At 39.0% G+C, this 24,728-nt stretch overlaps 1 protein-coding gene across 1 annotated transcript in view; it reads right to left on the reverse strand.

Annotated features, from left to right (window-relative positions):
- SIPA1L2 (signal induced proliferation associated 1 like 2) overlaps window positions 1-24,728 on the reverse strand; it is a 235,720-nt gene that overhangs the window by 74,362 nt on the left and 136,630 nt on the right. The window contains exons 3-6 of the mRNA XM_025358354.1: window positions 21,072-21,205; window positions 18,426-18,614; window positions 11,346-11,520; window positions 7,156-7,259 (exon numbers count right to left, since the gene is read on the reverse strand). Coding sequence (XP_025214139.1) covers window positions 7,156-7,259; window positions 11,346-11,520; window positions 18,426-18,614; window positions 21,072-21,205 — 602 coding nt within the window. The remainder of the gene's footprint in view (window positions 1-7,155; window positions 7,260-11,345; window positions 11,521-18,425; window positions 18,615-21,071; window positions 21,206-24,728) is intronic.

Here is a 24,728-nt window from a genome sequence, read left to right on the forward strand (position 1 = left end):
GCATTAAAATTGTGACCACTTCCTTCCTATGAACACATGCCCATAAATCCACATAAAGGCACTCTGTCAGCTTATACAAATGAAGGCATAGATCTGAGCTCTCAAAGTTTGTGATCTTCAGTTTTAATACATAAACCAATCCTTACACAACTTGGTGATGTCATTGCTGGAATGTGACAATCTCAGATAGTAAACCTCTTTTCACTAGCAATATGAAAGACCACGACTTTACCCTTAAATTTATTTGGCACCTACAGCACATATTCCACGTAAAGACCATTAAGTTCAACTTTTAAAGCCTTTTAAACCCAGATACAAAAAGGATTTCATTGTCAGGTCCCTGACTTGTGCGATTTAGCATGATAAAAGGCCTGGAAAAGTGGGAATGAAATGTTCATTCTTTCAGAGTTTTCTACAGGCCAGTTAAATTGCTGATTCATATGCTGAAAAATTCCTACTTAAATCCCCATGGTCAAAGTTATAAACACACAAAAATCATCTTACTGTCTGAGTGAAGTTTGGAAACATGTATTAATACATCATAATACAGACCCAATGAGCCACCTCATTTAAAAATGTGGTTTTAAAAAAGTTTGCTAGATATTTAAAATGTGCCATTTCAAATGCATGTAAATAATCAGTGAAAACTATATTTGGCAAGGACATTCTTTGCTCCTTTCTCCCAAAATTGAAATACATGATTCATATGTATTGTAATAAGACAAGGAAAAATCAGGAATAGTTTTTAAAAATATGCCCATCGTTGTGTTCAATGTATTTGTAGACTACAAAACACAGCAGTTCACACTCTCCTTTATTCAATGCCCTTGAAACACAGGAATTCTCAGACTGTCAAAAGATGGAGCTCACTTTGGCCAAGGTCAGGCAGTGAGTTCAGCACCTCCTACTTCCTGAGTGATTGCCAGTGTGGCTTCATGTTGTCCAGCCCTGTCAATTAAACACAGGGTGCAGGGAGGGCCTTGTTAGTCAGTGCTTCGTGGCCGTTAAGACTGCAACAGCAAATTGGACAGTTACTCCAATTTCTCTTCCTCCTGAAGGAAGATGTTGGGTCTGATTCTCTACTTCACCACAGGACTATTTAAAGCACAAGTTAAAGCACAAGCTAAAGTCTGGTTACCTTGACAACATGCCAAAGCACTGTTGTCCCTTTCTAGACACATTCTTTTGCTTTGTAAAATGGGCCAAAAAATGTTTTTTAAAGTCTAGTTAATTTAGCCGTGGCCACATAATGCACTGTGTAGGAAAAAAATAAACCATTGGGGGTGGAAACAAGGAGATTCATTAGGAAGGGTAAAATCTAAAGCTCTTTGAAGGAGAATAAAATAAGAAAAATGAACACTATCCATTAGTAGGATGCTTGAATTTGTTTCAGAGATTAAGAAAATAATCTGGAAAATTAACAGAAATATTATTCATTTTTCTGTTTTAGGACTTTGTCAAACATGAAATAAGTAATTTCTTAAACTTCTTAAAGGCAAATGTTTTCTTTAGTAGTTTATGCTTTTTTCTAACTGGTCAATGAAATTCTATACAATCAGAGTCTGTAAATTGGGAAAAGGGATGGCAAACCAGAAACAAACGCAGCCTGGCAAAACCGGATGGCACTATTTGTTTGAGGGAATTACAGGAATGACATCTTCTGGGGCAAACTTCTTTCTAGGTATGCAAAGCTAATTACGATTTTCAGTAATGTCAAGAGAACCAACTTATTAGTGCTTTCAGCTGCAACAGGGAGTTAATAAATATTGTATTAGATAGATTTACATAGTCATTTCTACTAAATTTCTAACGCTTGATTCCAGCTGTGAAACAGGAATAAGCTCTTGTTATGACAAGGAAAGAGAAAATGTGAGTCTTCACCCAATTCCATGGCAAAAGCATATAGATGCTACAGAAATACCATTTACGGCCGTAGGTTTAGTGTCAGTTCCTTAAACAAACCGGGATCTCACAAGACCAGTTTCAACTTAGTGCAAAAATACAGTAAGATAGAAGGAGTAAGTTCTAATTATTCGAGAGTACACTAGGGAAACTATCATTAACAGCAACTTATTGTGTATTTCAAAATAGCTGCAAAAAAAATTTGAAATGCTCTCAACACAAAGATAAGTGTTTGTGGTGATAGATATGCCAATTACCCTGATGTGATCAATACACATTGTATGCAGGTTTCAAAATATAGCATGTAATCCCAAAATACATACAATATGATATATCAGTGTAAAAAAAAAATTTAATGAGAGGAAAAAACTCAAAAAGCAAACTGAGAAGGAAAAAAACCAGGAAGTGAAAATAAGTATCAGATAGCACACTTGGATGAAAACTGAAAGCTGAATGAGATAGTATCTGCTGGCTTCTATGTATACGGGCTCATTTGTTAAATTATTATTTTTTTAACCCAGTAAGACAGAAACAAACTGTTTTGCACCTAATGCTGGGGGAAACCAGGCTGTACAACACGAAAGAGAACAGTCAGGATATGATTCAGAAGCTCGTAAGAGTCAGAGAAGAGGAAGGTCATCTGAAGTTGGAGAAGGCAGGTCTCCAGAGAAGGTCTTTAGAAAGAAGCAAATCCATATACTTAAGAAAGCAATCACAGGTTCTCAATCCTGATCCTTGGGTTTGAATCTAAATCCTGTTACTAAAAAGGGGGCTGACAAAGACTCCTCTGACATGACTGATCCCTTCCTACCACTCTGACCTCATCACCTGGCTCCTTACCATCTAGACAGCATCTTGTCCCTCCTACAGGACAACTGATTCCCACCCAAGGAACTTTGCAGCTCCTAATCTCTTACCTGGAAAGCTCTTCCCCTTCACCCGGAGGGTTGGCTTTTCCTCCTTTAGGGAGATGGCCCTAATTTTGCACTTATACATACACATGCATGTACATAAACACACATATCCCCTCACATACACTATCCTCAAGAGTTTGCACCAGTGGTTAGAATTATGCCTTGATTTTTAAGAGACGTATAGAGTTTCCTACAGAAAAAGTTAATGTAGAAAAGCATTCTAAATAATAATTAAGAAAGGGCAACTTATACACCTTACTACATAAATACAAAAGAAAGAAAAATCTTGCCCACCTCCTGCAAAAAAGTGAATGTTAGTGAACTGTTCTTACTTCTGATGGGCAAGAAGAGGATATTACATTTAATTAATGTTTGAAGGATTTGTCACTGATTTACCATTTCACATAATCATGATATTTTACCAATAACAAGAGTAAATGTACAAATGAGTTAAGAAATGAACACTTTGCAAACGAAGAAACAAAACGATCTAATAATGCAGATTTTTAAGGACTTCATAACAAAGTAAAGATGATAACAGGATTGTGCAGATATAAACATCTCTTTCTTCTTTCTGACACTAGGCAATACCAACCCTCACTCTAAGTAACGATCTTTGTGACGTAGTATAAGTATATGCTCCTACTTAGGGTCTGGGAATAAAGCTACTCATGGAAAACTAAATAAGCATTTTATCCTCCCAAAATATTCTACAGTATTATGCACAGGTGAACCCAAGTATAGTCAGGACCCAAGGGTTCATAGCACTTAGTAAGGCAGGTTGTTCCAGTATTCACACGAGTCCTTAGTAACACCGACTAGGGACTTAAGGAAGTACGCAAACTCTTTAAGGCAGGAGCTTACAATCACCCTATCCACTATGGAGAAAACGGCTCCAGGCTTAGCCCAAATGTAACATCATTACCTCAAGCCCATTACTAGAATAAGACCAGTATCCTTTAATTAGCATCTCAGAAACCTAGGGGCTTGGTCTTACTCATTAGACACCTCCATAAGGCAACAGGTACCCCTTCACAACAGAGCAGCTAAAATGTTACGCATACATTAAAAAAGAAATAGGTTACTGTGTGCCAGGCACTGAGGCACCTCTACTTTATATGCCTACTTTGAAGAAAGAATTTCTTTGCCAAAGTGAAGTTTAAAGCTAATTTGTGAAGTTCTTCCCACTGATGACATCCCACGATGGCTTAACCATGACCTGTCTCCAGGGCAAGCAGAAGGAAAGCACACAGGGGAAGACAGCCCTGGGAAAAGTGGATGGACTGCCAGACAGATGCAGAGAGACTTGCAGGACTTAACTTTTGAAGAGAGAAAATAACTCCAAGAGCAGGGTTTCTTATCATTCTTTTGGTCTATTGAGTTTTTCTACGCAAGAGTCAGAGACCATTGCAAAGATTAAAGCTCTTTTGCAACTGTGGTAAACTCTCTGAAGACTTTTAATACATCCTGGAATCGGCATCCAGCTTGATTTATTACAAGAAGGAACACAAGAAATTAGATCTGATGTGGACGAGTCTGGACCAGTTAAATGGTCACAAACTGTAGTGTAAGCAGCCAAGGTTACAGGCATAATTCATGTAGGGGCCAGTTAACTTTGCTAAGTCCTGTGGCTTCAAATTGCACTCATGAACCCAGCTGGTCATTTCAGACATTTCTGCCTTTGGTATTAACATAATTTGTGGGCATGGTTGGGGAGGGTGAGAGAAATGGAGTCAATACAACTCATAACAAATTTGGAAAATACATGTCCCAAGATTGCAAGTGGCATTACTTATCCACAAACAGAACATTCTGATGACAACCTGTGATTGCAAAATATTAAAATGTCAAAGAATAATTTTCTGAAATAATTGATAAATTTAGTCTCTCACTTTCTTAACCATTCAGAATCTTAGTTTTTCATAATAGATCTTTAGGACTGCATACAGGAAAATAAAATGCAAATTAAGTCATCCAAAATATGAGTGGCTCGATATCTAATGAATTATAAAAGAATAACAACTAAAACTTAGTTCCATGCCTGGAACTATTTTAAGTGCTTTACATGTATTAATTTGCCTAATTCTCTATCCCTAAGAAAGGTTCAGTCATTCATTCATTAATCATTCAACAAATGTTTGTTGACTTCTTACCATGTTCTGGATACTGTTCTGGGCACACAGGGACACTTCAGGGAACAAAACAGATACAAATCCCAGCTTTCACGAGTTTATAATGTATAGCCTCAACTTACATGGACTTTTCTTTTACTTTCCAGTTGGGGAAGTTTAGCACACACACATGCTCCTCTACCCGCCAGTTGCATCTACAATTTCACTGCTTTGCTGTCCTGATTTTTGTGCGCACATTTTTTCAAGGCTAGTTTCAGTGAAATGAAGTCAGGTACACAAAACTCTAATGCCTACAGATTTTGATTACTCTTCAATGAAAGGGGGTGGGAAAGCCAGTTTTGAGTTCTGGTAAAAGTAAAGACTTCAAACCTCTGGAGGTTGCCACATGTGAAATGCCAGGGCCAATTCAGCCTGAAGTCCAATGACTCAAGTAATTAGGGAACTGGAAGGGCTTTGTGGTTTGAATACTCGATGACGGGGGTCAAAAGTCACTGGCTCTATTTCTGCTAAAGTACTGACAGATTTTCTTGGCTTGAGTAAGCCCTATCAGTTTTCTGAGCAACAACTCCCACAGAGTTTAATTACTGAATGATTCACAAGTATTTGCTGGACAACTGTCCTGGTCTAAATTAAGCCTCTTAAGATCCAGTGAATCTGTTTGGCATTATTGCAAATAAATTTTTGAGAGCTAAAATCCCTTAGGTTAAAATATACATTAAATACATACATGTGATCTAGTGATTTTAAGTCTATCTTTAAAAATACACAGATCTAGAGATAGATTTTTTTGAAGGTGGTAGGAAGAACTATGATTATTAGAAAACACTAGAAAATTCAGAAAGGACAAGAGATTGAGATAAGCATGAGATGGAAAATGGCAAGAAAACCCAGCTAGCAATTACTATGAGAAGAGACTGGGGACCAGGAGCCTGCTTTCTCATCCTAGGTGGAGGATCTTAGGCTAAGGTGCTTCTTCCAACTAGTGATGGGAGAAGGGGAGGTAGTTGGCTGGTTTCCTCTTTGGGAAAAAAAATGCAGAATTAGACTAAATATATATACACTTTTATGAGTGTTTTTAAAAGAGGAAAAATTCTCTGTGACAATTAAATTTCACTCATTTGACAAATACCTATTGAGCAATTCCTATGTAGTCCTTGGTACTTTAATAGATTTAGAGCAAAGGAGTATCAGTTAAGTGACATCCAGAGAACTATCTCCTAAATGTGAAAACAAACTTTAACTCTGGATTTAACCTAAATACAATCAAATCCCTAAAATTAAATTATGTCAACGAATCAGTTATAAGATCCCAGTAATTCACAAACCTTTCTGTAAACAAATCTTCAGAAACTCAAGCAGTCAATATTCTTCAAAAAATCTTCAGCTTAACATGGGCAGAGCCCAGAAGATTCTAAACAAGATGTGAAATGGAGCCTTAGCTATATCCCATAGATCCTCTATCCCAAACGTAGGTCCTTTGCTATCTCAAGTGATCCTCCAAGTCTTCTCAAGCTCACAGTAGACAAAGCATTTCAAATATTTCTAGCATAAGATAAAAATGGCCATAATTTCTAGTAATCTTTGTAAAAAAAAACTTTGCTCGACCAATTTTACAGTTATACCGAAAAGTAAATTATTTTATAATGATTTATGCATCATTCAAGTTTTCAAAGGTTCTTAATTCTTACTGAGTGACTTAATTCTTACTTAATTCTTACTATATTCAGAGCATGATGCACTCTGATTTTTTTCTCTTTAAAAGGGTCAAGAAATTTTGACCAGTAAATCCATTTAAAACAACAAAAACGAAAAGGAGAGGAACAGCTGAAAATAGCACCAGTAACAACTGCAAATAGTATTCTCTATAAATGAGCTATTTACCCATACGCAAAAACCGAGGTCAGGTCAACATGGTTGGCCTTTTCGTAATTAACATAGTTGAGACAAGTTTCTCTTAAGAAAAGATTTTGCCTAGCAAGCAATAAATCTGAGTGCAGAAGAGTTTGTAAGTTTTATAAGAAAAAAGTGCAACAATACGCCCTTTAAAACCCAAATAATCCCAAGTGATCAAAGAGTCAAAGATGATTAAAGCTATTCAAGAAAAACCCTCACTGATTCTTTGCAAGTTCTAAATGCATCAATATCATCGTGGGCCCACCTCAGATTCCACACTCAGGATAAAAAGCTCCAGGCTGGGGAGGACATACCTGTTGTCTGTTGTTGGGCATGTAGGGAAGCAGGGTTGACACGTGGAACATGAGTTCGTAGTCTTTGTATGTGGTATAGAGAGAGTGCGTGCCCGTGGAATCAGCTGAAAACAAAGATGAATTACAGAAGCAAGGTAAGCCACTACAAAATTAGTGCTTTAATATTTAAAAGGTTATTGTTGCAAAAACAAAAAACAAAAACACCAAGCTCCACCCAACCAGAATCTGGACAATGCCCTTCAGCTGTCACCAAGCACTGTTACTACCACCTCCCGCTCCAGGACTGCGGACTGAGGGGTTCCTTTCCTTCTCCACCGCTCTCTACTGCACCTTCAGTTTCTTTGCTTTTCTTCTCTGTTCTCGCCCTCACAGTGTGGATTTAGGTGATCCACTGAAAGCGAAGTGCTTTTGCCACCAAGTGCATAGGTGAGCAGTGGAGGAGAAGCTGGTGCAGGTCTGGGTGCAATTATCTGAAGGGTGTGACAAACTGGCAGATGGCCTGGCCACATCCATGTGTGCATGTGTGCGTGTGTGTGTGTGTATGTGTGTGTGTGTGTGTTTTACAGTTAATTCTTAGTTATTCTTGGGCACTTGATCTTCCAGAACCCAGAAAAATGAAATAAGATTGATTGAATATGGAAATGAAAACAAAAAATGTTATTTAGAATATGTCTTTCCCTGAATGTAATTAATTGTTTTCTCCTTTCAACAGGAAGTACAGTGATACATTACGTGAATGAAGAATATGGAGAATGAATGTGATCACTTACAGTATATTATCCAGTGACACATATGTTAAAAAACGATGACATTTGAACTCCTATTAATCATAAAACTATTCATCTTTTGAAAAGGAGAATGATTCTTTGAAAATTCAAATTCCATCTGTATTATCAATAAGAGTATCTCAGATTGAGAGTTTCACACATTGAAACTAACCTGCTGACTATAAAACACTGAAGTAATTTTGGAGTAAATTTCTGAATGACTTTTTGCACATGGATAATGAAGACAAAAAGATATACAAAAAGGAAAATGTAAATGGCATTCAATTTATTTGTCAATTCTTGATCTATACATAGTCTTATTTCTTTACTTTTTAATCAACAAGAAACAGTGTTGCTAACAGCATTTATTCCATTGTGTTTGTTGGGGAAACCTCTATGTAGTCATCTTAATCTTTTTTTAATCTAAAAATCTGAATTTTTACTTTAAAAACACGCAACCATTCAACCTTCATGGACTTAATATTTTCTTTCTGAACCCTGTAGTATGTCTTTCTTTCCAATATTTATATCCAATACAGAAACAGACCTGAAAACGCTCTAGAAGAAATGTCTCATAGAGATCTTAGACGCTCTGAAGTCATTCATAAAAGGCATTTTCATGAATAAGGCGAATAGTTAGTGTTTACATATAGTTACCAAGAAATTAATTTACAGATGGACAGAGAGAATATTCATCTAAAAAGTTATATATAAATCAGTCCCAAAATAAAAAAAAAAATTCCTTTTAACTATTCACTAAACACACATTTGTTATTTTCAAAGGACTTCTTAGAAAGCCACATTCCATTTTAATTCTCTTGGCTCAGAACCTTGACAGTGAACGTGGCTCTGGATGTGAGCCAGCACAGTCCCACGGCAGGATGGATGCTCCTTCCATGCACAATGGACTCACTGATGACAAAACCAAAGGCTGGATGATGAGAAGGCCTGGTACGTTCAGTGACACCCATCACAACACTGCTATCGGGGTGGTTCGAATTCGGAAAGAGAAATGCTGACTGGTATTAGGTTTCAGATTTAGGAAATTGCAAGGAAGAAAGAAAGATGCACTGGCCGGGACGTGGGGAGGGGGAGAACTACTTCTTAAAATGTGATAATAATTTGTCTATCTCAAGCCATACTAAAAGAGGAATTTCTAAAATTAAATATTCTGAAAGTTTTTATGTCAAATATCAGCCAGATAATGGACAATACACACTAACAAGGCTTGTTGTTCTGGGGTTTGCTATAAATATTTCTATTCAAAAAGGGATACAGGCTATCAGTTTTATCATTCTCTGCACCTAGCTCAATAAAGGCTTTCCATGGCTGGGATTCTGTACTCTGCTCTAGTGAACAGAGCATCTTAGTGGCTCAAATCCTCTATGTTCCTATCCCATTTCATTTTATGTTCAAGAGAGAAACAACCCATTTTAGAGCTGAAAGGGAAATCCCAGATATTCTAGCCCAACATCCTGAGCTTTCCTTGTGAGGAATCTGAGGCCCAGATTTGACCTAAGTTTTATGGGCAGACAGACTTCTAACTAGAACTCAAGTCCCCCAAATTCTAGAAGGAAGATTTTTATTTGTCTGTGCCTCAAAAGACGTAATTTTTATCTGACCATTCTCCCATACCTAATTCTTACATATCTCCTCTCTACTAAAAGAATATCAGACTTCTTCGCATCTCACAGAATGCCTTGCTCATAAAAATAACTTACAGATTTATTATTAAAGTCAACATATCAAACTCTAGTTGTTATATTCTCATCTCCTTGAGCTAAGGTGCTTAATACTACATCTGCAATGTATCATAGATAAGGCCTACGTCATAAAAATGTAAAGCCAATGTAAATTCTATATGTAGGAAAATACTTGGATTATCTATGTTGTAGTTTTACAGAAGACACAGATCAGAAATTCTTTAAATGTTTTCTCAATCCAATTCACTGAAGACAGACGACACACAATCACAGTAATAGTTCACATCAGCAGTGGTTTTCCTGGAGGGACATCCTTAAGGACAGAATATCAGCATCTCTAGGGGGTGAATGGTTCTTTACGGAAAAGAGGAGTTCGAAAAAAAAAGGAAATCAGAGAAGATCTCATTTGTCTTTCTTAAAATACATGGATATTCACATTTTGGGTACTATGAATTATTTCTGAGGCATGGGCATTACACATATTAACAGTCCAGCTCCAGCCCTGGCGTGTGCAAAGGACAACTAGGGGCCCCATGTGTGAGTTTATACCGTCACAGGGGCTTGTGAACTATCCTGTAACTGCTACTTTCAAAAACAGGTCTAACAACAGAACTGACTATAGGTGCCACCCTCATCCAGATGGAGTATCAGTGATAGTCCCAAGTTGAGTAGACTTAGGGACAGGGCTTGGCGACTAAGGAGAACAGAAGGCAGGAAGACATGGCATTAGGCCACCTTGGTTCCAATCGCAGCTCGGCCACACCCTGACGCTCCCACACAGAAAACTTCCACGTCACCATTCCTTCTAGGAGTCGTGTAAAGAAGCTCCTTCAGATCCTCCAAGTTTAGACTCTCTGTTCATCTCTTTTCATTCAAAGAGCAAGCACTTGTTTGATAATAAGCCGAATTTTCCAATATACATCAAATTACTCTGCCTGGTATTTCAGGTACTCATAGCAACTAAATAACAGCACAAAGATAAAATATATAGAACTTACAGACATCAGGAGAAACATGATTATCTATGTGTAGCTATTAGAGAAATTCATGCATCCTAGGAGGGCATAAAGCCCATGTTTTGGATTGGCCAGTCAATCTGGCACTGTACAGCTAGTAGGTGCTCCACTCAAGGGGATCTAAATAAAATCCTTGAAAAATAAGATGCATTAGCCATTGTTTTTTTTTTTTTTTAAATTTTAGATCCAGGGGGTACATGTGCAAGTCTGTCATAAGGGGATATTGTGTGAAGATGCATTCGCTTTTTAACCACTGCTCCACCTCCCTGGTTAACATCATAAATCTAGAAATGAACAAAATAAGCCCAATAACACAGCATGAATGGATGTGTTAATATTTTGTCTCTTAGAAATAAATGCAGTGCTCGTCCTTGGTATACTGAAACAAGGGTATAATCGAAGAGGTTAGGGTAAAAGAAAGAAGAAAATATTAAACAATTCTTCATGAAACACTGGGGAATCTCTCTGCTGGTGTTACAAAGGAAAAAGAATTGACCCTTTGAGCTTACAACGTGAAGCATATACCTCTTGAGAAATGTGTTTCCTTTGTTCATCTGAGGAAATCTAAAGTCTATTCCAAATAAGCTTTCTAGGCTGCTTCTGGGGTCGGGAACAGGAGGGCATGTGATCACTTACTTGGATTTACGCAGCATGCCTGCCTTTGGAGAATTAAAAATGTGCACACACACCAACATTAAACTTACTCTTATTGTCCAGCTGAGCTCGATATTTACTAAATCCTTTCAGTCGGACTCTCTGGCCCAGAAGATCAAGGAATTCTTCAAAAGCTGGTCCCGCCGTCTCATTGTTGTACATCTCCTCCTCCGTGCTCTGGCCTGCCTTGCAATAAAGGATCCCGATCTTGTGCTGAAAGCTCAGCTGAAATGGGGGAGAAATATAATTACTTGGCAAAGCGTATCAGACAAACTAACTTCCAGTAAAATTAAAACTACAGAAGCTGAGAATTGTTCTAGGACAGCATGCCAGAACAATTCCCATGAGTGAATAAGCAAAAGAGTAGGCAACTGTCACTGTGTGAGATGCTACAAAGAATAACCCAGAAACCCCAGAATACAGCTGGAGACATGTCAGAAACCCTAACAAACTAAATGTACGGCTACGGCCATGTGGGATTTGCCAGGTTTCCAAAACGGACAGGAAGTCAAGGTTCAACCATTTACTTAAAAATAGAACTGTGGAAATACTTAATCTTATACACTTCATATAGTAATTAGGATGATCTTCTAAGTTGGAAAGAAAAAAAGGCTACAAACTTTTAAAAGTTTCTCTCTCTAGTAATACCTTTTACTTCTTTATTTGAATTTTATGTATTTCTTGTAAATATGTAAGACTATAAGGAAAAAACAAACCAAATTAAGGTCTGGTAAGGTAGAAATTCCAATGGAAATTGTGATATATGTATATAAACATTAAAATGTTTTGTTGCCATAAAAAAATAACTCTGGCTATACGATTATATTCATTTGTTACATTTTTTACTATCTTGAAAACATCTGCTAAATATGTACATTTATACAGTGTACCACAAAGAATCTAATAGCAATTGAGGAGCTCCTGCTGTAATCCTATCTTACAGTCAATGCCACATTCATGCTGGAAGCCCTGGGACTTCCTCCCAAGACCAGTAAGAAACTGGAGGCATTTTTATACTTTTCTTATGTCCCCCAAAGAGGAACTACTTCTCACTCATGCAATCAGAGGTCTTAATCTTACTACCAGCAATCTGAGCCTAAAAGGCTGACAGATTATCAGACATTGCCAATTCCCGAAAGACATCAATCCATAACACTGTTCACTTTTATTATCAAGCTGTAAAATAGAGCCTTTAATCAAAATTCATAGCTGACTCTCTTAGTAAAATAAGGCAAAATGATACTCATTTCCCTTGAGCAGCAAAGTGATGACAGCAGTCTCATCCATATTATTACCCTAATGACAACACACTATGCAAGAAAGGCATGCGACATCTGCCTGGGTGACCTTAGCAGACATCAGGAAACATTTACTGCATGCTGGATAAACTTAAGAGTTGAGCAGGTAGAGTCAACTACCCATATATCCTGAATGTATTCGGATCTCGACTAAGTGCTGAGAGACTATAAAAGGAAATATCACCTGTTTACAATCTGACTGAATCAGCTACCTACACTGATGGATGCTATGGCATTGCAGTTCATGGGCGTTGGGACCCTGTCAAGGCCAGGAGATCCCCAACTGCACAGCGAGGAAAATGATCTGCACCTTGAGTGTGGGGATATGAGACGGTGTGCATATACTACTCAATACCTAACATTATGAATTTATTGAGCTACTACTTTAGCAGGGTCAAGAAGAAAAATTTCTATTCACCCAGAGATTGACGAATCAATGTTTCTGATCAACTCAATTACCTAAATCAATGAGATACCACATTTACTGAGAACAGACAATCATTTTCAAAAAATATTAAGTACAATAAAAATGCCTAACCTCATTTTATTGTAAACATTATTTGCTCCTGAGTGACTCAGAAGACATTTCAGGATCTTAAAGTGCATCAGAGAAACTACTATGATTACCAATTATTACACAGATGTTGGTGACATCTGTGATTGTTGGAATCTATATGAATACTACAATGTGACCTGAGAATGACCACTTCCCACTGTGGACAACGATGTTAGTTGACGTCTCTTCCGCTGTGAGAGGAGAATTTCAGCCCCCCAGTTATTTGGCCCTGGCTGTAATTAGAGTCCACCATTAATACCGCAGAATACTCACTCACTCCAATGCCTGTGCATCTCAGTGCCCCCTGCTTCCTCTGCACCCAGTAGAATTGCTGCACCATCATCCTCAGCCTCAGACGTCATTCTGCCCCAGTGGCTGCTGTCCCTGTTTGCTCATCCTCTGCTCCTTTACCTGCTGCTTATCTGAGACCACTGCCAGTGCCATGTGCCACATCATCTGAAGGCCATCTTTGTCTCCATTGCCCCAGGACACAAAGGCAGCTTGCCTCAGTCTGCTCTGGCATTTCCAGGAGGAAACCCCTTCCTCTTCTCTTCTCCCATCCAGCTCTTGAATGGGGAGTCCTGGAATACAGCTGTTTGGGAGCCCAGGGTGTGCACGGTATGCTAAGCAGAGCCATCAGCAGCCTGGCATACTTCCTCTCTGACTCGGAGAGTCTTGTGGGCTTGCTATTTCTGTGAACTCTCATTCAGGCAAAGGCCAAACAACTGGACAACTGACATTTCATGAGACCTCATTACTGACTGTTGTACTGTCAACTTCACACCCCTCTCTTGCCAGCCATCGGACACACCAGCCTGTGTCGAGATCCTAACAGGATCTAGAACAAGATTTGCATTTCCATCTAAGAAGCTCCTGGGCCCATGGGAATCAGTGGATGTGACTAAAGCAGATTTCAAGGCCCTCAAGTGTCTTAGGACAGCTGCCATACTCTGACTCCAAAGAAAACACCTTGCTACACACATGGCATGGCACAAGTTCACCACTCACAGGTATTTGCCAGTCATGCCTACTTTTGACCAGTTTGCTAGGTGAAACTTAGGAGCCAGAAATAACTCCAGTGAATCACAGTAAAGAACTGTAGCTGGTTTATAACAAAGGTGATTCCAGTAAACCAATAATGAAATCAATAATGAAACAGAATGAAATGTTCAGTAAAGATATCTCTCTCACCAGAGTCTCTTTCAGAAACCTGGAAAACAACTGAAATGTGGTATCAACTACTAAATACTCCCGGGGTATATCAGAAAGCTAGCAACATACTTCTTCAGCTCCATCATAATATAAAGTAAAGGAGGGACTCCAGAATCCATACACTAACATTCCTCATTCTCTCAGACCAAGGCTTCGTTAAACCTCAAGCTAAGCCTAATACTTAAGTCTACTGCAGCAACCTTTATTTAACGGATCTGGTAAGAGCTGTGGCAGTCCCACAGTCCCGGGATAGAACTAGGCTTGCATTTGGACACAAGCACTGCTGCAAACTAAAAATATTCACTTGTCAAAATTCCCTATGGCTTCAGTGCTGACAGCTGGACATACATACACACTGCCCAGACAGCAGAGGATCCAACCCACGTCCCATTTTCTTTCTGAGACAGGATAAGAACTGGCTGCTCTATTTCCAAGGCCAGAAGCTTTGTTATTATTGACAAGAAAATTTACATTCAAATGAAGGTGAGAAAAAAACCAAGCCTCAGAACTCTCTAGAGCATATATTTGAGTGTCCAATAAATCCCTTCCCCTCCATTCTCCTGACTCAGCCTACTTGTTCTAAGGATGTAGTCTCATTTATTTAGACCTGCTTGACTTCGGTTGAAACAAATCTGATATTTGAGTAAACGTATACATCTGGGGTGAGAGGACAAGAGGGGAATCGGGCAGTTGGCCTTAAGAACCAACTAATAACTCTGTTAAGGATTTCATAATATTCTAAGATAGTGAGCTGTCATAATTCATCTAAATAACACTTTGTTTACAGTCAACCTCTATAATTTTATGAGTTTACCTATTAAATACATTGGGATAGTCTTTTTAAAAAGGAAAAATGGGATTTTAGAACTGGAGAAGTGAAATTATGTAGATAAAAGTAGCAAAACCATCAAGGTCTTGTTCAATATTTACTTTCCTGAAAATTCTCCATAGTGTTCGAGTCTTCCTCCTCAAAACATCCAACCAAACTGAAGGAACAGAAGGAATGATCTAAACACCCACAGAATCTCCTACTTCTGAAACCTGTCTTGTACAGAGCACATATACTCAGTGGCTACATGACAAACCAGGATGGTTTGCAAACTACAAAAGAGCAGAAACTAACAATATATGTAATTAGGTTACACACACACACACACACACACAATTTTTTTGAGACAGAGTCTCACTCTGTCGCCCAGGCTGGAGTGCAGTGGTGCAATCCTGGCTCACTGCAACCTCTGCCTCCTGGTTCAAGCGATTCTCATGCCTTAGCCTCCCTAGCAGCTGAGATTACAGGTGCCTACCACCACACCCGGCTAATTTTTGTATACTTAGTAGAAATGGGTTTTTACCATGCTGGCCAGGCTGGTCTCGAACACCTGACCTCAAATGATCCACCCACCTCGGCCTCCCAAAGTGCTGGGATTACAAGCATGAGCTACCACGCCCGGCCCATAATTAGGTTGTATTTTAAATATATTTTAAAGATTAACAAACCCTTAGAACAATAACAAAATTGGCTCATCCCTTCCTGGGAAGATTTACTATTAGGAAAATGAATAAAGAAACAGCACCGCTTGGAATAAACTCTCCACCACCCTAACAGATTAGTGGCAATTTGTAAGGATTCTTTAGAAATTGGGATGCTAAGAAAAGCTGCCCAATCTCTTTTAGAGATCAATATGAACAATATGTTTTCCTCATGTATAATGGGAATCTGATACCATTAAGAGTTTTAGGGAGTTAAAATGCCATCTTGTGCTTAAGTTTGAACACCATTAAGAAAGTATACCAAAGTCAAACGAATATAAAATCTAAAGAAAAGCTCATGAACTACTACTAGAGATATGAAATGCAGTGGTTTCATCAAAGCAGAATCCAATTTTCTAAATTCATTCGTTGACATCAGACTGTAAATAGGTGTTCAGTAAAAATACTTAAAATGCCTGGTTTTTACAACTGCCTGGCTTCTAGACCTATCTGACTACACCGACAAAATTCCAAAGGAGCTTGCACTTGATTCAGAAGGCAACAGGGGGCCATCAAAAGTTTTCCATTAGGATGTGGCATGATCAGAGCTGTATTTTAGGAAGATTATTCTGGTAGAAGAAAGGTAGCCACATTCACTGATGCCTAAAACAGGCTCATGAGGATACAGACTGATGGTTACATCAGTCAACTTGCAGCTGCCATGATGTCTCTTTTCACTGCTTGGTAAAAGCAGCCCTAGATGGTGGCAGGGGCAGAGCCCTGAGGGCTTCTGGGGAACATGAACCATCTGTAAAACTTTCTAGAGCAGCCTCGGGGACCAAATGAATGCCTCACCCACCAGGCGCCCGCTCTGTGGGACAGTGATATATTTTAAAGGGAGAACTGACATATCCTACAAAGGGATCAAGAACTACCTACCACATAGGTGGCAAGTTCTTTACACCAACTGTCTTACAACATGCAAAGGAATGCTATTCTTCTCATCAAGCCTGCCCGAACTCTGAGCACTTTCAACCCACCCCGATGTATCCTCTCTATCCTGCCATAACACGTTTTCATCAACTGTTTCATATATTGTTCATGTATGTTTCATGAACATTTCATATATTCCACATACTTTACCAGTCATAATGGTAAATCTATTCTGTGTATCACACAATTTTAGAACTCACACGCGCAAGTTTAGAGCATGGTTTGTTTTTATTTTGTTTTTTGTTTTTAATGTCAGCTTTCATTCCTGAGACAGATCTCAAGTTTACTCATTCTGGGTGTTACAATATCTACTTCTTTTTGCTAATAATGCACTGCGAACTTGTTAGACCAATTAGGTTCATCACTTTTAGAATTCTAGCCATCTGAGGTGTCAAATATTCAACTTTAACCACAGTATTATTTGGTTAACCAAGAAATACTTCATATTCCCTCTAAAACGTGCAGAAGGATGCTACTTGGGAAATTCTGAAAATATACATTGTCACTGTCTTTTTAAAATCATGGATTTAAAAACAAATCCACTCATTTAAAATAAATTGCATGCACTTGAGCATGTAACGCTCGGTTTCCTCTATGAGTTATTTTGCATCTGAAACTTAAAAGACCTTTTTTCCATATTCTGAACCACCATCTCAATCCTGTTCATCATTAATTCTCTCCTGGACAATGTCAATAATCACATAACTGGTCTCCACACAGCCATCAGTCTATCTTCATCAGCCTGTACAATTCTCTTCTACCAGAATAATCTTCCTAAAATACAGCTCCGATCACATCACATCCTGATGGAAAACCTTCAATGGCTCCCCATTGCCTCCTGAATCAAGTGCAAGCTCCTTGGCCTAGCATTCCGGGTCTCATTTGTTCTAGCTTCAACTTACTTTCCCCACCCCAACCCACCTCAACAGCTCTTTTCTTTGTAAAGAAACTAGTCATAGTTCCTAAAACAGCAACTATTCATGTCTCCCTCTTAGAATTCTATCCAAGTCCAAAGGCCCAGTTAAAATGCCACCTCTTCAGGAGAGGTGCCCAGCCAGATGTTATTTCTTCTTTCCCCAAAGTACTCACTGCCTTTACACCTCTCCAAGATCTCTTATCATATTCTGCCTTGGAGCGGTCTTTCTGCTCTTAGTCTTACTGTTCCCATAGGCCAGGGACTAGGTCTTAGTCAGCTTCAATCTTCCTAACGCTTGCTGTTCACACCCATCTGTCAGCATCATGCCTTCCACATAGTAGAGAAGAATAAATGTTGGTTCAGGGAAAGGGCCAACACGAGATTTTTAAATCCTGGAAAAAACCACTATCGACTTCTATTAATCATGCAATCAGATGCACTCTTGCAAGCTGGGACATACCAAAACCTTGGTAATAACAAAAAGTCACAACTCAGCAGGAGGTGTGTTACACTATAATGGCATCATGTTTTCAAACTAGTATAAAAACATATTTGGGAAAAACTAAAGAGAAAATGTTCTGAGGCATTTAAAATAAATGATCTTACAAGACAGATGGGAAAACTCCCAAACTTTTAGAAACAGACACAAATTCACACACAAACATACAATCTCAATTATACCCACCCCTTGTTCATCCAGCTTGAGCAGCTGCTCTGAAACCTTGGGTGAGTTGGAAGCCTGTCGCAGACATTGAATGCTCAGCTCTGGAATGACGTATTCCAAAACTTCTTTGAGAGGTAGTCCTCGTGCGGTACCATGCCTAGCAGTAGAGGGTATAGCATCTTCTAAAATTGCTCCTCTCAGTGTTGTAAGCTGCAGGGACAAAACAAAAGACTTCGGTTAATATTGATTCTCAATTACCTACTCATAGCCTAACTGTTTGGCTGCCTTAAGACAGGAAAAAGAGAAGCAAGGCTCTTTCTGAGTGTAGCGAAAGGGGCTAAAGTAACATTTAAGGAAACAAAGTAAACACTCAAGGAGTCTTTAAACAGTAACAGTATACAAAGACCAGGAACAAGCCAGGCAGAGTGGAAATGAGCAGATACATGCCTAAGAATGAGGAGAAGCAAGGCAGAGCAATGCTATGAAAATTAGGACGTTCCTACAACTCTGAACCCACATGAGAAGGTTGAAACAGAGAAGAAACCAGACATGATGATCCTGGACCTGAGTGATCCTGAACCTGATCACTCTTCTTCCGTCCTCCCTTCCTCCTATCTCTCCATCTTCTTTTCTTCCACTCCCTTTCTTATCTTAGATTAAATTTTCCATAATGACCATTCCCGAGGCTGAACAGGGGAGCCGCAGTCAGTGGCACCCATGGGCAGGGTGATTCAGGGCTGAGAAAATTGCCACTAAATTTTGTCTCATGATTTTTTAGGTGTCCTCACACTCACCACAGAAACATGCAATCAGTATTTGAAGCACGTGTCTAAGATCTAATATGATGAGAGAGAAAACCCCAGAACCATAAATCAAGAGACCTAGTTCTAATCCAACCTCTCTCTGACTCTGGTTAGAGTCCTCAGACTACTAACAACAGGAGCTGGGTTGACGGCTGTCATAAGGATAGCTAACGTTTGCATAACGTTCCATAACACTGGCCGACAGAACTATCTGCAAATGAGGACAATGTTCTCTATCTATGCTATACAGGAGCCCCTAGCCACATCAGCTACTGAACACCTGAAATCACTAATGTCACCAAGGAAAAGGATTTCTAATTTTGTTTATTTTAAATTTAATATTTAAATTAAATTAAGTATTTAAATTTAAGTAGTCACCTGCGGCTAGTGACTACTGAATTGAACAGCATAGATCTATAACTTAAAATATGTCACTTCAAGAAAGGGGCTTTATCTCACATATACCTAGAATAGAGCCTAGGTCACTGGGACACCTATGTACTAGGTAAGATGAACAGGGGTACACATGTTCATGCAGCTGGAAACTAGAAAAGGGCTCTATGTTTTCTCTGATCTAGAAGCAGTTAACCAAAATACATATTCTGGATATCTACCAAATACATATCCCTCTAATTAAAATGAGCTAAAGGGATAAAACCTAAAGTGCTGGACAGATCTAATTCTTTTCTTTTTTAAGAGATAGGGTCTTGCTATATTGCCCAGGCTGGAGTGCAGGGCCTATTCACAGGTGTAACCATACTGCACTACAGCCTCAACTCCTGAGCTCAAGCCATCCTCCCACCCCAGCTTCCTGAGTAGCTGGGACTACAGGCATGTGCCACCATGCCCAGCTTCAGACTTAATTCTTTATATAGATTAGTATCTACCTATTTAGCTATACATGTTGTATAATTCATACAACAATCTCACTTTCCACTAAAGCAAGACAACCAAGAATCTAACCTGGGTCCTCAATGTAACAAAGTGTGGGTAGTAGTGACTGTCCTGCTGGGTTTTGGACTTGCATGGGGTCTGCCTCTTCGTTTTGGCCAATTTCTCCCATTAGGAATGGGAACATTTTCCCATCCCTGTACCCCCACTGCATCTTGGAAGTAACCAGCTTGTTTTTGATTTTACAGGCTCATCAACAGAAGGGACTTGCTTTGTCTCAGATGAGCCTTTGTTCTGTGGACTTCTGAGTTAATGCTGGAGTGAGTTAAGACTAGGGGACTGCTGAGAAGGGATAATTCTATCTTGCAATGTGAGAAGGACATGAAATTTGGGTGGGGCCAGGGGCAAAATCATACGGATTAGATTTGTGTCCCTGCCCAAATCTCATGTCAAATTGGAGAAGGGGCCTCGGAGGGGTGATTGGATCACAGAGGTGAATTTCCCCCTTGCTGTTCTCATGACAGTGAGTGAATTCCAACAAGATCAGATGGTTCAAAAGTGTGTGGCCCTTCCCCCTTTACTCTCTCTCTGTCCTGCTCCAGCATGGCAAGATTGCTTCCTCTTCACCTTCTGTCTTGATTGTAAGTTTCCTGAGGCCTCCCTGTCAGGTTCCTTGTTAAGCCTGAGGAACTGTGAGTCAATTAAACCTTTTCTTCATAAATTACCCAGTCTCGGGTGGTTCTTTATAGTAGTGTGAGAATGAACTAATACAGCCACTTAATATCCATGGCATGTTTCCAAATTTTTCATTTGGAATAAAATACTGCAATGCCCTTTTTAATTATCTTAAACGTTGCAATCATTAACATTAAAAAAAAAAAAAATTCAGTACCCTATCTAAAACAAACTCAAGCAGTAACATCAAAGGAGATTTAGACTTTAGCCCAATAACAATGGCAAGCAGCCCCATTACCTCACTTGTCCTGAAAGTCACCCTGTAGTTGAACTGGGATCCTTCTTTCTCCTTGGCATCTTCCACCTTCTCTCTCCGGATGCTGACTGCCACTGGACCAAGGTTTTCATCTATTCCAAAGTAGTTTTGGTGCTCTATAATGGAAGAGAGAGGGTGGCCTCAAAAGAATGAAAAAGGAACAAAGAGCAGGATGGATATCTCTTAGTTTGTGTATCAAATCTCTGAAGAAATACCACATAGCTCATACACGACAATTTCCTTGTATTTGTTTGATCAAATCTTCTGGTTTCCAGTTCGGATGCACGTCTACATCTTATTTTCGATTACTTCCTCCTTTCATTCTGCTTTTCACTAGTTCATGAACAGCAAAAGCCTCCCTAACTCAAAGTTGTTATTTTGTGATTATGTGAATGGCATCATCAGAAAGAGGTATTGCCATTCTTAGAAACTGTCAAAAGAGGAACATGGCTACTTGTAGAATCAATATTGAAAACGGTTTCCCTCTGTCTGGGAAAGTCATCATTTTTGACTCAATGAGGGCACCAGAGGTGACCTGAGTAGCCACTCAAGCCAACCAGATTAATCTTGGTGATCAGTGGTGTAGCAAATGTAGCAAATATCGTCTTTTCATTACAATGTCGCTAAAACAGCATAATGTTTATAAAGCTTACAATGTTCATAAAGTCTAGAGCACAATTTAGCAATAGAAAATACATAAAAGGTTAGTTTCTAAAGTCAAATTTTATCCACAAATCCTATAACTTGGTTTAAAACGTCATCAGCTAATCATCTCTTTCGCATAAAATCACTGGACTTTGAGGGAAATCATACCATCTACACGGAAAGGGTGGCACCTGAGGCCACACTGTCCATCTAACCCAAGGATCCCTCCAGGACATCTTTCCTAAGAGACGGTCATTCGTCTCTTCCTCATATGTGCAATCACTACATGTGGGCATTGTTTCAGCCATGGGAACATGGGGAGAACATTCCAGAAAATAGTCGCTACTTATGAAGCAAATACTGTATTCTGAACCCCTCGAATGACATGAAGCTTACTGCTCTGTGAGCAACTCCCTCTAGACTGCTGGTTTCTTGTCCGTGAGCTCTGTTAAAAGCAGCCAAAAATACCTCATTGCAACTTTCAAACTTTTTAAACGTTTCCTCTGAAATGACCCGAACTTAACACAACATTCAAGATATGGTCCAACCCACACTAAATAGTAGGAGCAATTACCCAAATGCTTATTAATGCAGCTTAAAAATTTATCTATTTTTAGCAGCCCCATTACACCAATAATTCATATGAGCAGGTGGTAAACGCAAACCTCCAGGTGTTATTCATTTATTTCTTAATGAACTGCTGCCAGGTCAGTTCTCCAAGCTGTATTCTCACAAAATCGATTTTTTTCACCCTGACTTAAGGTTTTGACTAAAAAGAAACATAATACAGTGAACATCTGCAAACTTGAAGAAAACCTACAGGCATTCCAAAGGCTTTTGGTTATGCCAATGCTTGCCACAATGATTTCTGAAGGACTAAGAATTGTTGCTGAGAAAGTAGAAAACAGAACCTGAATCACTCAGAACACACACTATCCAAAGCCACCAAAGAATACTGGCTAGACCTTGAAAAGGCAAATCATTTACCTATTTGCTGTTTGCAACCAAATGGGATTAGTACTGACATTATGTCCCTTTAGAGTCAGGGGCAGAAGTAGCAAGTAAACTATTTTAAGAGATAAAAGGTGAATTATTGACAGGGTATAGTCCTAGACTTGCACAAAAGGAAACTAGCCTATTTGTTTTAGTGGGTAATTAATCCCTTATGCTGCATAATGCTGCTTTGGTCGGCAATGCAGCACATGTACCAGTGGCGGTCCCATGAGATCATCATGAAGCTGAAAAACTACTATCGTCTAGTGACGTTATAGATGTCATTACATGGGAATCCAACATATTACTCAAACCCAAAAAAAGTTCAGAAAATAAAAGTTCTTGTAAGTAGAAAAAAAGCTTACAGAACGAGATATAATAAAGAAAGCATTTTTGTACAATTGCACAATGTATGCATTAAAAGCTAAGTGTTATTACAAAAGAGTAAAAAAGTTAAGAAAATAAAGTTATAAAGTAGAAAAGTTACCCATAAGCTAAGGTTAATTATTATTAAATTTTTTTATAATAAATGTAGTACTGCCTAATGTAAAGTGTTTATAAAGTCTGCAGTAGCATAACGTCCTACATTAACTCACTACTCAATCACTGGCTCACGCAGAGCAGCTTTTAGTCAGTCCTGCAAGCTCCATTCATGGTAAGTGCCCTATACAGGTGCACCACTTTTGATTTTTCATGCAGTATTTTTACTGTACCTTTTCTATGTTTAGATACAAAAATACTTATCATTGTGTTACAACTGCCTACAGTATTCAGTACAGTAACATGCTGTGCAGGTCTGTAGCCTGGGAGCAATATGCAATACCACAGAGCCCACATGTACAGAAGGCTGGCCCATCTAGGTTTCTGGAAGTCCACTCTATGGCATTTGCAGAATGACGAAACTGCCTAAGGGTGCGTTTCTCAGAACATAATTCTGTTCTTAAGAGATGCATGGCTGTACTGTGTACTGATAATGGCCAAGGTAACTATTACAAACATAAAAAACTCCAGTGACATTAAGCATACATAAAGATGTGGGTTTAAGAACTGATCCAGAAGCAGGCCAAAAACAAACAAAAAAAAGATATTCAATGAAATCAGAGACTAAATGTTAACTGTCTACTTCAGACTACTAAGTACACTGTCACTATATAAGCTGGCATTAGTGACTATTGGACCCATGGCAGTAGATCCAATGGAAAATGCATCTTTAAACTTAAAACTAAATCAGTTTAGAATATTCTTAGTCGCAGTTAGTTAACTATCCTGACAATAACTTTTGCTTTTCCCTCAATGGGCCAAATGCATCATAAGCCAAATGCATTAAGAAAAATACTCAGAAAGCACACAAAAATACAACAGTCATAAAACAAAAGCTTCCTTCTTATAACACATTTCAAAAAGTTACTTGCAAAAATACTCGATTCTATATTTGGCATTTGACGAGCCCCATAACAAGATCCAAAAGAGTTTCAAATTATTGTAGGGAGTACAAGAGTAAATACCCAAAACTACCTCTGATGGGAAGATTGAGAGCCCCAGATTAAGAAAATCAAATCACTAATTCTAATACGTGACAGCATAAAATGATACTCAGCAGGTGCCACAACGACAGAAAACAGAGCCGTGGCTGTCAGGGGCTGGAAGGGACAGCAAGGGGCCGACTACAGAGGAGGCATGGGAGAATGTCCTGGGATCACAAAGCTATTCTACACTGACTGTCGTAATGGTAATACCGTATTTACTTCTCAAAACTCTCAGAAGTGCACATTAAAAAAAAGTAAATTTTACTGTACCTAAAATATACCTTCAGTTTTAAAAACCGGAGGGAGGCAGAGTCAATGGGAGGAAGGGCCAGTGATCCTTGCAAATGGACAGGGCCTGCTGCACAGACAGACGCCATGACCATTTCACTCCCCCACAGCCTGTCAGTGTGGACAGTACCTGTTCCTCAAGTCATCATCCTTCTCTCTCACTCCTGTTTCCTTTGTTACTATTTAA

The sequence above is a fragment of the Theropithecus gelada genome, chromosome 1 (assembly GCF_003255815.1).
Source record: "Theropithecus gelada isolate Dixy chromosome 1, Tgel_1.0, whole genome shotgun sequence".
NCBI lineage: Eukaryota > Metazoa > Chordata > Mammalia > Primates > Cercopithecidae > Theropithecus > Theropithecus gelada.